This window comes from Telmatherina bonti (genome assembly GCF_933228915.1).
Source record: "Telmatherina bonti genome assembly, chromosome: 17".
NCBI classification, from domain to species: Eukaryota; Metazoa; Chordata; class Actinopteri; order Atheriniformes; family Telmatherinidae; genus Telmatherina; species Telmatherina bonti.
Window position 1 is genome coordinate 6,996,222 of NC_136615.1, and position 16,985 is coordinate 7,013,206.

The following is a 16,985-nucleotide window of genomic DNA, read 5'->3' on the forward strand; positions in this document are numbered from 1 at the left end:
AGCTCTGTTGCTCCTCAGGAACTCTACGTTTGGTTCCGGTTTGTCTCGGCGTCCCGCAGAGCGAAACCTGAGTGTTTGTGTGACTTTCCAGCTGACGGAGACGTCCGCTCGGTACGCTCGTAAGATCTCCGGCACCACGGCGCTGCAGGAGGCCCTGAAGGAGAAGCAGCAGCACATCGAGCAGCTGCTGGCGGAGCGGGACCTGGAGAGGTGCGAGGTGGCCAAAGCAACCAGCCACGCCGGGGAGGTGCAGCAGGAGCTGAGTCTGCTGAGGAAAGGCCGGGAGCAGGTCAGACACATGCACACGTGGTTTCATCACATGACCAAACGCCACGACTCTGTTTGACAGCAGGTGATAAAATGAACCATTTTTATCTGTTCTGGCAAATAAAATGCAGAAATAATCATCGCTTTGTTTCAGCACCTCGATGTCTGTCGCAGATTAGTAACAAACCACTTCTGGCTTTTTCTTTTCTTTTCTTTCTTTCTTTTCTTTTATTCAGTCAAAGTTATGTCTTTATTTTTATTTTTATTTATTTAATTAAATATTAATTTATTTCATAGTTTTAAAAATGGTTTTCATGATGTTGTTCTGTATGAGATCATTTACTGCTAAGATTTATTTTATTTTTTACTTTCATTTTTTATTTCCCCTCAATATAAAATCATGATGGATGTAATATTTTCTTTTGAATTGCTTGCTTATTTATTTATTTGATTGTTTTTAAAAAAATTTTATATATTTATTTACTTGTTTATTTATTTTTTAATTTTTTAAACTTATTCATTTATTTATTTGTTTTTGTTTTGAGAATATTTTTTTCATCATGAATTTACAGACATAAACATGAATGTAAATCCAGTGAAAAGACAGTGATCGGCCAGAACTACCATTAAAACCAGTGACAGGTGCAGCAGCTGCGGGGGGGGGGTGTAGTGTGTAGCTGCGAGCTGAGCCATGTTAAACTTCAGTAAATGATGGAGGATGCTACAGATGTGCATCGTGTCCTCGTGTCAGAATGAAACAACTCATATTTAACATTTAATATTCCAGAAAAGATGAAAAAGATGAATTAGAAGGAACTTCCTGTTGATAAGTTTAAGATTTCATGCTGCAAGAATCAGGATGCAGGTGGAGCAACGTTTCCCTTTCTGCACGAAGCAACAACAGACTTCAGTTTATTAAAAATGTCTCATTTTCTGTTTCTGGGGTGTGACTGAATGTGTGTGTGTGTGTGTGTGTGTGTGTGTGTGTGTGTGTGTGTGTGTGTGTGTGTGCGCGCGCTGCAGTATGCGCTGGAGATGGAGGCCAAGCTGGACAACCTGCGGTCGCTGGTGGAGGCTGCAGATCGAGACAAGGTGGAGCTGCTCAACCAGCTGGAGGAGGAGAAGAGGTGGGTGCAGCACGTCCAGTCCAGGTGGACTGGAGCTGCAACTGGTTTCCATCTCAGCTCCAGTCCACCTCCCTCTGCTCCTCTTCACATCGGTCACACAGATTTCCCACCACTTGTTTCCATGTGACGCGACTGGAATCTGCTGCTTCCTGGTGTCCACCAAGACGTGCATCAGACCGTGTTCAGCAGAAAGTTTTTACCTTAAAGTTCAGCTGAATGTCCAGAAAGTGTGTGTGTGTCACACACTGCTCTCTGAAGGGTTAATAACAGGTTCAACATGGAGAAGCAGCTTTTAGCTGCAAACCAGTGGAGCAAACTGCTCACTGAGAGTAACGTCGCGCTCAAAACCATTTTATTTCTCATGTGCATAAAATCTGCACGCATACTTTTAATTTCTCTGCTTTTATTCATTTTAATTTAATTACAACACAATACAACTTTATTTACAAGGCACTTTAAAAACAACACATTGTGGGGGGTTAAAGAAACAGAATAAATAACTTACATGAGGAAAACTTAAAAAAATTTCAGACATCTAAGAACAATAAAAAAAAAAAAAAAGCAATCAAATTAAAACAATCGAAATAAAATCAGATCTAAAACGTCAACTTATTGTGTAGAAAATTCCTGATTTCTTGTGATTTTTTTTTCGTTGCTGCTACTTCTTAATGCTGTTAAAGCTTCATGTGACGCCATTTAGACAAATAAACCTGCATACTTGGAGTAATTAGAAACAGGAATTAAAGTAACGATTATTAGTTGTTATTTAAATGTTTGGATAAATAAATACAGGATTTTATTTCAGGTTTTAAGAGATTTTTTTTTTTTTTTTTTTTTTTTTTTTTTTTTTTTTGTCTTGTCCAGCATTTAAGCAAGCAGACTGATGTTCTGGATGCTGTGTTCTGCTGAGCAAATTTATTTTGCCAAGGGGAACTTTTGTAGATGTAATGATCCCCTTGTATTTCTTGATTCTTATTTTATTTTTCCAATTTGTTTTGGATAATAGCTTGTATTACAGAGTTTATGCTACTGGACCCGACCGGAAAGGACAGGAAAGGGGCAGAAAGAGAACAGAAAAGAGAACATAAAAAAAAACAAAAAAAAAAACAAAAGAAAGAGATCAATGCATACATGTATATGCACATACATACCCACCTACATATATATGTATATACACTCGCACATACATTATATATATACATATATACATACATACATACATATACACATACATACACATGCATACACACACATGTACACATACATGCATACATAAAGATAGATATACATACATACATATACACATACATACACACACATATATATATATATATATATATATATATATATATATATATATATATATATATATATATATACATATATACACATATACATACTCACATACATACACATACATATACACATACACATACACATACATACACATACACTCACACATATGCATACATATATACATATCCATACACATACATACATACACATACACATACACATAAGTACACACACATACCCACCCACACACATAAATATATACACCCACACAAGCCAACTCTAGATTCGTGGAGAACAAAACCGTTGACAATCATGAGGACCAGAAACTAGCAAGTTAAGTCAAAAAGACAGAAAGAGAGGTACCTGCTGTTAATGAATAAACTTGCTGGATGACTCAGTGACTGTGACACATGCAGAACAAGAGATTATTTATTGGTAATTATCTGTAGCATAGAAGCTGTTTGTTTCGTCCCTGTTTGGCAGGAAAGTGGAGGATCTGCAGTTTCGAGTGGAGGAAGCGTGCATCACCAAAGGAGACCTGGAGGTAAGCTGATGCTCAGTGGGTTACCTGTTACCTGGACACACCTGGCAGGTCTCTTCTGTCTGCAGCTTTTAGTGCTGATTGGTTCTTTCCTCTTCTTACACACATGAACGTTGGTTTGAAGTTGTTTTTCACTGTAAGAACAGATAGAAGAGCTTTTCCTTCTCTTCTGACCTTTTCTTTGTTCCTTACTGCATCCTCCTAGCTTTGCTGCTAACATTAGCGTCCTCACATCGTCTCTGGCCATGCTGGAGCTGTTTAACTCCTCCAGCATGCCTTCATCCTCCTCGCTCCGCTTGCATACTGCATCCTCCTCGCTCTGCAGAGTAGTTGCTTTACTTTGACGCTGGATGGAGGAGAAACGAGCGATGTGGGAGAACGAGTCATGAACATCAGCTGCTCCTCTTTTTAAAGTCTCCTCTCTGTTTGTTGCACAAGGCTGGCATGTCGCTGTTGCATTGGTGTTTGTTCTTTCTCTTCCTGCTCTCTTTACTAACAGACGCAGACCAGGCTGGAGCATGCCCACATAAAGGAGCTCGAGCAGAGCCTGCTCTTTGAAAAGACCAAAGCTGAAAAGCTCCAGAGGGATTTAGAGGACGCTAGGGTAATGCTGCCGCTTGCAGTCCCACAGCAGGACTCGGTGATGCACTTTCCCCACACCGGCTTCATTCATGACACACAGCACACAGAGACAAACACTGCAGCCCTGGATATAGATGTCCTACCTGCACCCAGTGTGTGATTTATGAAAAAACCAGAGGGGGGGGGATCTCTTTTTAATTTAAAATAACTGACAGAACTGAAAATAATATATATAATATAATATAATATAATATAATATAATATAATATAATATAATATAATATAATATAATATAATATAATATAATAATTTAATATATATTTATATTAAATTATAAACACCCCCGTTTCTGGGTCATGTGACCTCAGCCTTCTCTGGCTTCCTGATTGATCAGCTGAAGGTCCAGATGGATCTCCCAGGTCCTGGTCCTGGTTCTGGTGCTGAATTTCAGGTCCAGTTTCTGCCTCCAGGCTGAGACCTGCAGAGTTTCCAGTTCGGTTTCAGATGAAACTACAGAAATGGGACCAGATGATGCGTTCAGAAGACCCGGTTTAAACCGGTTCTTTGCTCAGTTGTCCGACGTGTCGACACAAACGCTGCTTCATCCTGCAGTTCAGAGCTTTTCAGAGTTCAGCGGGTTTATGTCTTCAGCGAGACACAGAACAAGTCAAGAAGCTTCACATAAAAACATGAAAACGTTGCAGCGAGGCGCAGAGAGCATGAAAAACTAACAAATAAATGTTTCAGGAGATTAAATAAAAAGAGGGAATAAAACCGTTACTTTAATAAAAGGCAGCAACCAAAGTTTTTAATCTTGATCTCAAACAGCGGAAAGTTTAAATCCAAATTAAAGTCGTCTGAGACGGATCGTCTCGTTAAAATAAAACCAGATTCTGCTGTTCGTTTAGGCGGCAGGACCTCCGAGATAAACAGGTGGTGTTCCCGCAGCAGCTGAGGGATGAGCTGTGTGAGAGGTCAAATACCTCTCCAGGTAGAGCTAATCACTCACATTCATCTGCATCTTGGCAGCTTTGGAATTTAATTAATGTAGGATATTTATTTCATCTCTCGGCCGCCTGAAAAGACGTCCCAACCCCGAGTCTGAGCAGCACCACCTCAGTGCATCTGGAAAGTATTCCCAGCATGCTTCAGCTTTATTCCTACATGGAATAAATCATTTCATTCCCTAAAATTCTACGTTCTCCATGAAATGCAGAAGTTCTCACAGCCTTCACCATTAATCTGACAGTTCAGCTCAGGTGCATCCTTCCCCTCTCATCACACCTGAGCGTTACCATGGCGGCCGACTGTCTGGACCGGCAGCGGTCTCCAACTGCGGTGAGCTTCCATCCTGCAGGCTTTAGTGTTTCCACACCGGGCCCAAATTCTTGGCCCATTAACAGGCAGGTGCAGAAGATGTCACGTTGTTGGAGAACCTTTTTATTTTAATCAAGTGTGTTGTAGCAGGGAAACACTAGTACCTGCAGGATGCCAGCTGATGGGGACGGCGTTGGAGACCCTGTTCTGGAAGGACAACCGTGTGGCACAAACCGCCCAGACTGTCTAAAGGTACCTGGAGGACTCTCAGACCACATGGAACCGAATCCTCTGGTCGGTGAGAGATTTCACCAGAAAGCAGTGAGGCACGGTGGTGGCAGCATCATGCTGCGGGGAACGGGGAAACTGGTCGGGACAGAGGGGAAGTGGGACGGTGAAACTGCCAGAAGATCCTCTGCTGAACTTGTGGCTTCACGTTCAGGAAGACTTGAGGCTGAAACTGATGCTGAAGCTGCTTCATCGTGGTTCAGAGTGAACAGTTCATCTGTACTGCACATAAACATCCTAGCTTTTCTCTTTTGGTAAACTGTGGTGAATATATTTAAATAAAAAAACATTTTTCTGGTTGTCAGTATGGGAAAATGTGTGCAGAATTTATGTGATAAAATGAAATGATTTGATTGAGGAATGAGGCTGAAGCATAAAGTGTGGAAAAAGTGAACACTTCCCAGATGCACTGCACGCTTCCTCCGCTCGTCTTCCTCTCATTCCTGTTTCTTTGTCATTTTTATTCAACATGCAAATCTTTTGTCTGAACAAACAAAAACAGATGAGAAGAAAAATAAATATGTGACAGAAAAGATGAAGGAATATAACAAACCGTCTGAACTGAACATTCCCAGCTGCTCAGACACAGTTTTCCCTGTTTATCCGCCTGTAATGTCAGCTTTAAACTGCACTTTGAAAGTACGAGGAGCCTCTTGGTGTCTCCCGTTTGCCTTCATGCCGCCTCTCTGCATGTTTGCGGCAGGTGGCCACGGTGTCTGAGCGCTCCAGGATCATGGAACTGGAGAGGGAGGTGGCGGATCTCCAGCTCCGGCTCCGGGCGTCCCAGCAGAAGGAGGATGCTGCGTCTCTGTCGCAGCAGCAGATCGGCAGCCTCAAGGCCCAGGTTCAGTCTCAGGAGAAGAAGGTTTGTTTCTCAGCCTCTGGGCCACAGCGACGCACCACTCATAACACAGTTTACATGTCAGAACAGTGAATGTCATCATCTGGAGTTTTCATCTGGAGTGCATGCAGATGTTGCTCTGATGAAGCGTGATTCGGATGTAAATGTGTCCACTCTGCGTGCTCAACAGATCAGCGAGCTGAGCGTGGACCTGGAGAGCAAACAGAAAGAGCTCCGGTCGCTGCAGGAGGATAAAAGCTCCGTGAGGCAGCAGCTAACCAACCTGGTAAGACGAAGTGAAGAAACTCCGCCGACAAGAAACCTTAAATCCAGGTTATCATCTATGTGTTTTATTAGGAAAACTTTGTGTTCATCTCTGGATTTTAAGATTTTTCACTGTTTACCAGGTAGTATTACCATGGTAACTGATGCTGGAAACATCGCTGCTTAAAACTGTTTCATCCATTTTAATCTCTGTTTAAAGTGTTGGAGCTGATTTATAACTCACACCGTCCACTTTATCAGGTCCAACTTCTTGTACCTGGTCGGATTGTCTTTCCGTCTTCTGTACATAGATTCAACAAGGTGAATCTATGTACGAATCTATGTTGCGTTTCACGCAAATACTGGTTCATATTGACATAAAGCATCACAGAGTTGATAAACTTTCACCATGAGAATCTCCCGTTCCACTTCATCACCATGAGAATCTGCCGTTCCACCTCATCATGATGAGAATCTCCCGTTCCACCTCATCACCATGAGAATCTGCCGTTCCACCTCATCACCATGAGAATCTGCCGTTCCACCTCATCATGATGAGAATCTCCCGTTCCACCTCATCACCATGAGAATCTGCCGTTCCACCTCATCACCATGAGAATCTGCCGTTCCACCTCATCATGATGAGAATCTCCCGTTCCACCTCATCATGATGAGAATCTCCCGTTCCACCTCATCACCATGAGAATCTTCCGTTCCACCTCATCACCATGAGAATCTCCCGTTCCACCTCATCACCATGAGAATCTCCCGTTCCACCTCATCACCATGAGAATCTCCCGTTCCACCTCATCACCATGAGAATCTCCCGTTCCACCTCATCATGATGAGAATCTCCCGTTCCACCTCATCACCATGAGAATCTTCCGTTCCACCTCATCACCATGAGAATCTCCAGTTCCACCTCATCACCATGAGAATCTCCCGTTCCACCTCATCACCATGAGAATCTTCCGTTCCACCTCATCACCATGAGAATCTCCAGTTCCACCTCATCACCATGAGAATCTCCCATTCCACTTCATCACCATGAGAATCTCCCGTTCCACCTCATCATGATGAGAATCTCCCGTTCCACCTCATCACCATGAGAATCTCCCGTTCCACCTCATCACCATGAGAATCTCCTGTTCCACCACATCACCATGAGAATCTCTCGTTCCACCTCATCACCATGAGAATCTCCCGTTCCACCTCATCATGATGAGAATCTCCCGTTCCACCTCATCACCATGAGAATCTGCCGTTCCACCTCATCATGATGAGAATCTCCCGTTCCACCTCATCACCATGAGAATCTGCCGTTCCACCTCATCACCATGAGAATCTGCCGTTCCACCTCATCATGATGAGAATCTCCCGTTCCACCTCATCATGATGAGAATCTCCCGTTCCACCTCATCACCATGAGAATCTTCCGTTCCACCTCATCACCATGAGAATCTCCCGTTCCACCTCATCACCATGAGAATCTCCCGTTCCACCTCATCACCATGAGAATCTCCCGTTCCACCTCATCACCATGAGAATCTCCCGTTCCACCTCATCATGATGAGAATCTCCCGTTCCACCTCATCACCATGAGAATCTTCCGTTCCACCTCATCACCATGAGAATCTCCAGTTCCACCTCATCACCATGAGAATCTCCCGTTCCACCTCATCACCATGAGAATCTTCCGTTCCACCTCATCACCATGAGAATCTCCAGTTCCACCTCATCACCATGAGAATCTCCCATTCCACTTCATCACCATGAGAATCTCCCGTTCCACCTCATCATGATGAGAATCTCCCGTTCCACCTCATCACCATGAGAATCTCCCGTTCCACCTCATCACCATGAGAATCTCCTGTTCCACCACATCACCATGAGAATCTCTCGTTCCACCTCATCACCATGAGAATCTCCCGTTCCACCTCATCATGATGAGAATCTCCCGTTCCACCTCATCACCATGAGAATCTCCCGTTCCACCTCATCACCATGAGAATCTCCCGTTCCACCTCATCATGATGAGAATCTCCCGTTCCACCTCATCACCATGAGAATCTCCTGTTCCACCACATCACCATGAGAATCTCCCGTTCCACCTCATCACCATGAGAATCTCCCGTTCCACCTCATCATGATGAGAATCTCCCGTTCCACCTCATCACCATGAGAATCTCCTGTTCCACCACATCACCATGAGAATCTCTCGTTCCACTTCATCACCATGAGAATCTCCCGTTCCACCTCATCACCATGAGAATCTCCCGTTCCACCTCATCATTCAAGGTTTCGGCGTAGAGTTGCACAGAATCCAGAGTTTCATGAACAGTCGCAGCATCATATAAACTGTTGCACCTGTTTGTAGTATTTAACTTGTAACACGTCTGAGATGTTAGCCGGCTGTTAGCTTCAGTTAGCATCACCACACATGAGACAAAATGCTGTGAAAAAGTTGCAGGTTTGATGTGAAAATTAGCTTTAAATGATTTTCTGTTGATTAAACAATAAATTGATTCTGTAATTGAAAGAGTTATAATTCGATGCTGATGTACAGACCGCTAACAGGTTGCTCGACATGGTCGTCTCTCATCTCTGCAGCGTTACTCGTTCGGCTGTATTTCTCTTGTAAAAGTGGCCCCATCAGGAGGACGGGTTTTATCCACAAACGTTGCATGTTTTCTAGACTCCGTCATCGTTCTCCGGTTAGCTCAAGGTAGAAGAATGCTGCTGTGTTTGTGATTAGCCGGTGTTTGTCCGTTTCAGAGACAAAAGCTGGAGATGGCCGAGGAGGAGAGCAGGAAGACGGCAAAGAGCGTGCAGGGTAAGCACATCAGGCGGCGTCCCGCTGTTTGATCTGAGCTCTGCGTGTCGGCTGATGTGGCTCTGCTGCTTTGTGTCAGATCTGGAGCAGAGCGTGGAACGTTCAAAGAAAGACTTCCAGACCCTGAAAGAGGAGAGTCAGAGCAGAGAAAAGGATCTGAGAGGCCAGCTGACGCAGGTGAGCCTGCTGGATGTAACATCTCTGAGCTGCTGCTGCTGCTCAAGTTTTTCTATATAACTCCATTTTCTTTCTTTTTATGACACATTTGATCTTTTCGAGGGGTTCTTCCTGACACAGAAGGTTTATTTTCTAATTTGTTGGAGCTTTAAACGATTCAGATGCAAACAAGATAATTCTTATTGTCTTCAATGATTAACTTTAATGACTAGACAGATGTAGAATATGTCCTGTGATGGACCGGCAACCCGTCCAAGGTGTATCCTGTCTCCTGCTGGGATAGGCTCCAGCTTTCTCGCGACCCTTAATCAGACTAAGCAGTTCAGAAACTGGTTTCTTTTTTATAAGACTTTCGAATAGCCTTGGAGTTAAAAATACAGAATGTTTCAGTTTTGAAGAAGAATCTGTTTTTGTTTAATCTCTTCTTCATAAATTCAGTTTTTCCTGCCGCCTGTCTAAAATGGTTAAACCGGAAATAGGTTACCTGCAAAACTACAAGAATTATGTGTGTTAGATCACGTCTCAAAAGAAATCTGAGATCAGTAGAGGAGTGTCTGAATCAACGTCTGTGTGACGTGTCAGTTACCTGAAACGTAGCAAATATAAACGTTTTCAGTACAGCCGTAAGAGAACAACTCAACTCATCGAGGAGCGAGTAAAGTAATCCTGGGACCAGGTAAAGTAATCCTAAGAACTAGTAAAGTAATCCTAGGAGCAGGTAAAGTAATCCTAAGGACTAGTAAAGTAATCCTGGGACCAGGTAAAGTAATCCTAAAAACTAGTAAAGTAATCCTAGGAGCAGGTAAAGTAATCCTAAGGACTAGTAAAGTAATCCTGGGAGCAGGTAAAGTAATCCTAAGAACTAGTAAAGTAATCCTAGGAGCAGGTAAAGTAATCCTAAGGACTAGTAAAGTAATCCTGGGAGCAGGTAAAGTAATCCTAAGGACTAGTAAAGTAATCCTGGGACCAGGTAAAGTAATCCTAAGAACTAGTAAAGTAATCCTAGGAGCAGGTAAAGTAATCCTAAGGACTAGTAAAGTAATCCTGGGAGCAGGTAAAGTAATCCTAAGAACTAGTAAAGTAATCCTAGGAGCAGGTAAAGTAATCCTAAGGACTAGTAAAGTCATCCTGGGAGCAGGTAAAGTAATCCTAAGGACTAGTAAAGTAATCCTGGGACCAGGTAAAGTAATCCTAAGAACTAGTAAAGTAATCCTAGGAGCAGGTAAAGTAATCCTAAGGACTAGTAAAGTAATCCTGGGAGCAGGTAAAGTAATCCTAAGAACTAGTAAAGTAATCCTAGGAGCAGGTAAAGTAATCCTAAGGACTAGTAAAGTAATCCTGGGAGCAGGTAAAGTAATCCTAAGGACTAGTAAAGTAATCCTGGGACCAGGTAAAGTAATCCTAAGAACTAGTAAAGTAATCCTAGGAGCAGGTAAAGTAATCCTAGGACTAGTAAAGTAATCCTGGGACCAGGTAAAGTAATCCTAAGAACTAGTAAAGTAATCCTAGGAGCAGGTAAAGTAATCCTAAGAACTAGTAAAGTAATCCTAGGAGCAGGTAAAGTAATCCTAAGGACTAGTAAAGTAATCCTGGGACCAGGTAAAGTAATCCTAAGGACTAGTAAAGTAATCCTAGGAGTAGGTAAAGTAATCCTAATGACTAGTAAAGTAATCCTGGGAGCAGGTAAAGTAATCCTAAGGACTAGTAAAGTCATCCTGGGAGCAGGTAAAGTAATCCTAAGAACTAGTAAAGTAATCCTGGGACCAGGTAAAGTAATCCTAAAAACTAGTAAAGTAATCCTAGGACCAGGTAAAGTAATCCTAAGGACTAGTAAAGTAATCCTGGGACCAGGTAAAGTAATCCTAAGAACTAGTAAAGTAATCCTGGGACCAGGTAAATTAATCCTAAGAACTAGTAAAGTAATCCTGGGACCAGGTAAAGTAATCCTAAGGACTAGTAAAGTAATCCTGGGACCAGGTAAAGTCATCCTAAGAACTAGTAAAGTAATCCTGGGACCAGGTAAAGTAATCCTAGAAGCAAGAAAAAACAAGAAACCTTAAGAACAGGTAAAGTAAGCCTAGGATTGAGTAAAGTAATCCTACAAGTGAATAAAGTAATCCTAAGGACTAGTAAAGTAATCCTAGGACCAGGTAAAGTAATCCTAAGAACTAGTAAAGTAATCCTAGGAGCAGGTAAAGTAATCCTAAGGACTAGTAAAGTAATCCTGGGACCAGGTAAAGTAATCCTAAGGACTAGTAAAGTAATCCTAGGAGCAGGTAAAGTAATCCTAAGAACTAGTAAAGTAATCCTGGGACCAGGGAAAGTAATCCTAAGAACTAGTAAAGTAATCCTAAGGACTAGTAAAGTAATCCTGGGACCAGGTAAAGTAATCCTAAGAACTAGTAAAGTAATCCTGGGACCAGGTAAAGTAATCCTAAGGACTAGTGAAGTAATCCTGGGAGCAGGTAAAGTAATCCTAAGAACTAGTGAAGTAATCCTGGGAGCAGGGAAAGTAATCCTAAGGACTAGTAAAGTAATCCTAGGACCAGGTAAAGTAATCCTAAGAACTAGTAAAGTAATCCTAGGAGCAGGTAAAGTAATCCTAAGGACTAGTAAAGTAATCCTGGGACCAGGTAAAGTAATCCTAAGGACTAGTAAAGTAATCCTAGGAGCAGGTAAAGTAATCCTAAGAACTAGTAAAGTAATCCTGGGACCAGGGAAAGTAATCCTAAGAACTAGTAAAGTAATCCTAAGGACTAGTAAAGTAATCCTGGGAGCAGGTAAAGTAATCCTAAGAACTAGTAAAGTAATCCTGGGACCAGGTAAAGTAATCCTAAGGACTAGTGAAGTAATCCTGGGAGCAGGTAAAGTAATCCTAAGGACTAGTGAAGTAATCCTGGGAGCAGGGAAAGTAATCCTAAGGACTAGTAAAGTAATCCTAGGAGCAGGTAAAGTAATCCTAAGAACTAGTAAAGTAATCCTAAGGACTAGTAAAGTAATCCTGGGAGCAGGTAAAGTAATCCTAAGAACTAGTAAAGTAATCCTGGGACCAGGTAAAGTAATCCTAGAAGCAAGAAAAAACAAGAAACCTTAAGAACAGGTAAAGTAAGCCTAGGATTGAGTAAAGTAATCCTACAAGTGAATAAAGTAATCCTAAGGACTAGTAAAGTAATCCTAGGACCAGGTAAAGTAATCCTAAGAACTAGTAAAGTAATCCTAGGAGCAGGTAAAGTAATCCTAAGGACTAGTAAAGTAATCCTGGGACCAGGTAAAGTAATCCTAAGGACTAGTAAAGTAATCCTAGGAGCAGGTAAAGTAATCCTAAGAACTAGTAAAGTAATCCTGGGACCAGGGAAAGTAATCCTAAGAACTAGTAAAGTAATCCTAAGGACTAGTAAAGTAATCCTGGGAGCAGGTAAAGTAATCCTAAGAACTAGTAAAGTAATCCTGGGACCAGGTAAAGTAATCCTAAGGACTAGTGAAGTAATCCTGGGAGCAGGTAAAGTAATCCTAAGGACTAGTGAAGTAATCCTGGGAGCAGGGAAAGTAATCCTAAGGACTAGTAAAGTAATCCTGGGAGCAGGTAAAGTAATCCTAAGAACTAGTAAAGTAATCCTAAGGACTAGTAAAGTAATCCTGGGAGCAGGTAAAGTAATCCTAAGAACTAGTAAAGTAATCCTGGGACCAGGTAAAGTAATCCTGGCACCAGGTAAAGTAATGCTAAGGACTAGTGAAGTAATCCTGGGAGCAGGTAAAGTAATCCTAAAGACTAGTAAAGTAATCCTGGGACCAGGTAAAGTAATCCTAGAAGCAAGAAAAAACAAGAAACCTTAAGAACAGGTAAAGTAATCCTAGGATTGAGTAAAGTAATCCTACAAGTGAATAAAGTAATCCTAAGGACTAGTAAAGTAATCCTGGGACCAGGTAAAGTAATCCTAAGGACTAGTAAAGTAATCCTGGGACCAGGTAAAGTAATCCTTAGGACTAGTAAACTAATCCTAGGAGCAGGTAAAGTAATCCTAAGGACTAGTAAAGTAATCCTGGGAGCAGGTAAAGTAATCCTAAGAACTAGTAAAGTAATCCTAGGAGCAGGTAAAGTAATCCTAAGGACTAGTAAAGTAATCCTGGGAGCAGGTAAAGTAATCCTAAGGACTAGTAAAGTAATCCTGGGACCAGGTAAAGTAATCCTAAGAACTAGTAAAGTAATCCTAGGAGCAGGTAAAGTAATCCTAGGACTAGTAAAGTAATCCTGGGACCAGGTAAAGTAATCCTAAGAACTAGTAAAGTAATCCTAGGAGCAGGTAAAGTAATCCTAAGGACTAGTAAAGTAATCCTGGGACCAGGTAAAGTAATCCTAAGGACTAGTAAAGTAATCCTAGGAGCAAGTAAAGTAATCCTAATGACTAGTAAAGTAATCCTGGGAGCAGGTAAAGTAATCCTAAGGACTAGTAAAGTCATCCTGGGACCAGGTAAAGTAATCCTAAGAACTAGTAAAGTAATCCTGGGACCAGGTAAAGTAATCCTAAAAACTAGTAAAGTAATCCTAGGACCAGGTAAAGTAATCCTAAGGACTAGTAAAGTAATCCTGGGACCAGGTAAAGTAATCCTAAGGACTAGTAAAGTAATCCTGGGACCAGGTAAAGTAATCCTAAGGACTAGTAAAGTAATCCTGGGACCAGGTAAAGTCATCCTAAGAACTAGTAAAGTAATCCTGGGACCAGGTAAAGTAATCCCAAGGACTAGTAAAGTAATCCTGGGAGCAGGTAAAGTAATCCCAAGGACTAGTAAAGTAATCCTGGGACCAGGTAAAGTAATCCTAGAAGCAAGAAAAAACAAGAAACCTTAAGAACAGGTAAAGTAAGCCTAGGATTGAGTAAAGTAATCCTACAAGTGAATAAAGTAATCCTAAGGACTAGTAAAGTAATCCTAGGACCAGGTAAAGTAATCCTAAGAACTAGTAAAGTAATCCTAGGAGCAGGTAAAGTAATCCTAAGGACTAGTAAAGTAATCCTGGGACCAGGTAAAGTAATCCTAAGGACTAGTAAAGTAATCCTGGGAGCAGGTAAAGTAATCCTAAGGACTAGTAAAGTAATCCTAGGACCAGGTAAAGTAATCCTAAGAACTAGTAAAGTAATCCTAGGAGCAGGTAAAGTAATCCTAAGGACTAGTAAAGTAATCCTGGGACCAGGTAAAGTAATCCTAAGGACTAGTAAAGTAATCCTAGGAGCAGGTAAAGTAATCCTAAGAACTAGTAAAGTAATCCTGGGACCAGGGAAAGTAATCCTAAGAACTAGTAAAGTAATCCTAAGGACTAGTAAAGTAATCCTGGGAGCAGGTAAAGTAATCCTAAGAACTAGTAAAGTAATCCTGGGACCAGGTAAAGTAATCCTAAGGACTAGTGAAGTAATCCTGGGAGCAGGTAAAGTAATCCTAAGGACTAGTGAAGTAATCCTGGGAGCAGGGAAAGTAATCCTAAGGACTAGTAAAGTAATCCTGGGAGCAGGTAAAGTAATCCTAAGAACTAGTAAAGTAATCCTAAGGACTAGTAAAGTAATCCTGGGAGCAGGTAAAGTAATCCTAAGAACTAGTAAAGTAATCCTGGGACCAGGTAAAGTAATCCTGGCACCAGGTAAAGTAATGCTAAGGACTAGTGAAGTAATCCTGGGAGCAGGTAAAGTAATCCTAAAGACTAGTAAAGTAATCCTGGGACCAGGTAAAGTAATCCTAGAAGCAAGAAAAAACAAGAAACCTTAAGAACAGGTAAAGTAATCCTAGGATTGAGTAAAGTAATCCTACAAGTGAATAAAGTAATCCTAAGGACTAGTAAAGTAATCCTGGGACCAGGTAAAGTAATCCTAAGGACTAGTAAAGTAATCCTGGGACCAGGTAAAGTAATCCTTAGGACTAGTAAACTAATCCTAGGAGCAGGTAAAGTAATCCTAAGGACTAGTAAAGTAATCCTGGGAGCAGGTAAAGTAATCCTAAGAACTAGTAAAGTAATCCTAGGAGCAGGTAAAGTAATCCTAAGGACTAGTAAAGTAATCCTGGGAGCAGGTAAAGTAATCCTAAGGACTAGTAAAGTAATCCTGGGACCAGGTAAAGTAATCCTAAGAACTAGTAAAGTAATCCTAGGAGCAGGTAAAGTAATCCTAGGACTAGTAAAGTAATCCTGGGACCAGGTAAAGTAATCCTAAGAACTAGTAAAGTAATCCTAGGAGCAGGTAAAGTAATCCTAAGGACTAGTAAAGTAATCCTGGGACCAGGTAAAGTAATCCTAAGGACTAGTAAAGTAATCCTAGGAGCAAGTAAAGTAATCCTAATGACTAGTAAAGTAATCCTGGGAGCAGGTAAAGTAATCCTAAGGACTAGTAAAGTCATCCTGGGACCAGGTAAAGTAATCCTAAGAACTAGTAAAGTAATCCTGGGACCAGGTAAAGTAATCCTAAAAACTAGTAAAGTAATCCTAGGGCCAGGTAAAGTAATCCTAAGGACTAGTAAAGTAATCCTGGGACCAGGTAAAGTAATCCTAAGGACTAGTAAAGTAATCCTGGGACCAGGTAAAGTAATCCTAAGGACTAGTAAAGTAATCCTGGGACCAGGTAAAGTCATCCTAAGAACTAGTAAAGTAATCCTGGGACCAGGTAAAGTAATCCCAAGGACTAGTAAAGTAATCCTGGGAGCAGGTAAAGTAATCCCAAGGACTAGTAAAGTAATCCTGGGACCAGGTAAAGTAATCCTAGAAGCAAGAAAAAACAAGAAACCTTAAGAACAGGTAAAGTAAGCCTAGGATTGAGTAAAGTAATCCTACAAGTGAATAAAGTAATCCTAAGGACTAGTAAAGTAATCCTAGGACCAGGTAAAGTAATCCTAAGAACTAGTAAAGTAATCCTAGGAGCAGGTAAAGTAATCCTAAGGACTAGTAAAGTAATCCTGGGACCAGGTAAAGTAATCCTAAGGACTAGTAAAGTAATCCTGGGAGCAGGTAAAGTAATCCTAAGGACTAGTAAAGTAATCCTAGGACCAGGTAAAGTAATCCTAAGAACTAGTAAAGTAATCCTAGGAGCAGGTAAAGTAATCCTAAGGACTAGTAAAGTAATCCTGGGACCAGGTAAAGTAATCCTAAGGACTAGTAAAGTAATCCTAGGAGCAGGTAAAGTAATCCTAAGAACTAGTAAAGTAATCCTGGGACCAGGGAAAGTAATCCTAAGAACTAGTAAAGTAATCCTAAGGACTGGTAAAGTAATCCTGGGAGCAGGTAAAGTAATCCTAAGAACTAGTAAAGTAATCCTGGGACCAGGTAAAGTAATCCTAAGGACTAGTGAAGTAATCCTGGGAGCAGGTAAAGTAATCCTAAGGACTAGTGAAGTAATCCTGGGAGCAGGGAAAGTAATCCTAAGGACTAGTAAAGTAATCCTGGGAGCAGGTAAAGTAATCCTAAGAACTAGTAAAGTA

At 41.4% G+C, this 16,985-nt stretch overlaps 1 protein-coding gene across 1 annotated transcript in view; it reads left to right on the forward strand.

Annotated features, from left to right (window-relative positions):
- The window catches only part of clip1b (CAP-GLY domain containing linker protein 1b), a 70,032-nt gene that overhangs the window by 11,364 nt on the left and 41,683 nt on the right, over nucleotides 1–16,985 (forward strand). The window contains exons 7-13 of the mRNA XM_079256433.1: nucleotides 92–289; nucleotides 1,291–1,394; nucleotides 3,174–3,234; nucleotides 6,122–6,283; nucleotides 6,450–6,545; nucleotides 9,299–9,356; nucleotides 9,436–9,533. Of these exons, the coding sequence (XP_079112559.1) occupies nucleotides 92–289; nucleotides 1,291–1,394; nucleotides 3,174–3,234; nucleotides 6,122–6,283; nucleotides 6,450–6,545; nucleotides 9,299–9,356; nucleotides 9,436–9,533 (777 nt within the window). The remainder of the gene's footprint in view (nucleotides 1–91; nucleotides 290–1,290; nucleotides 1,395–3,173; nucleotides 3,235–6,121; nucleotides 6,284–6,449; nucleotides 6,546–9,298; nucleotides 9,357–9,435; nucleotides 9,534–16,985) is intronic.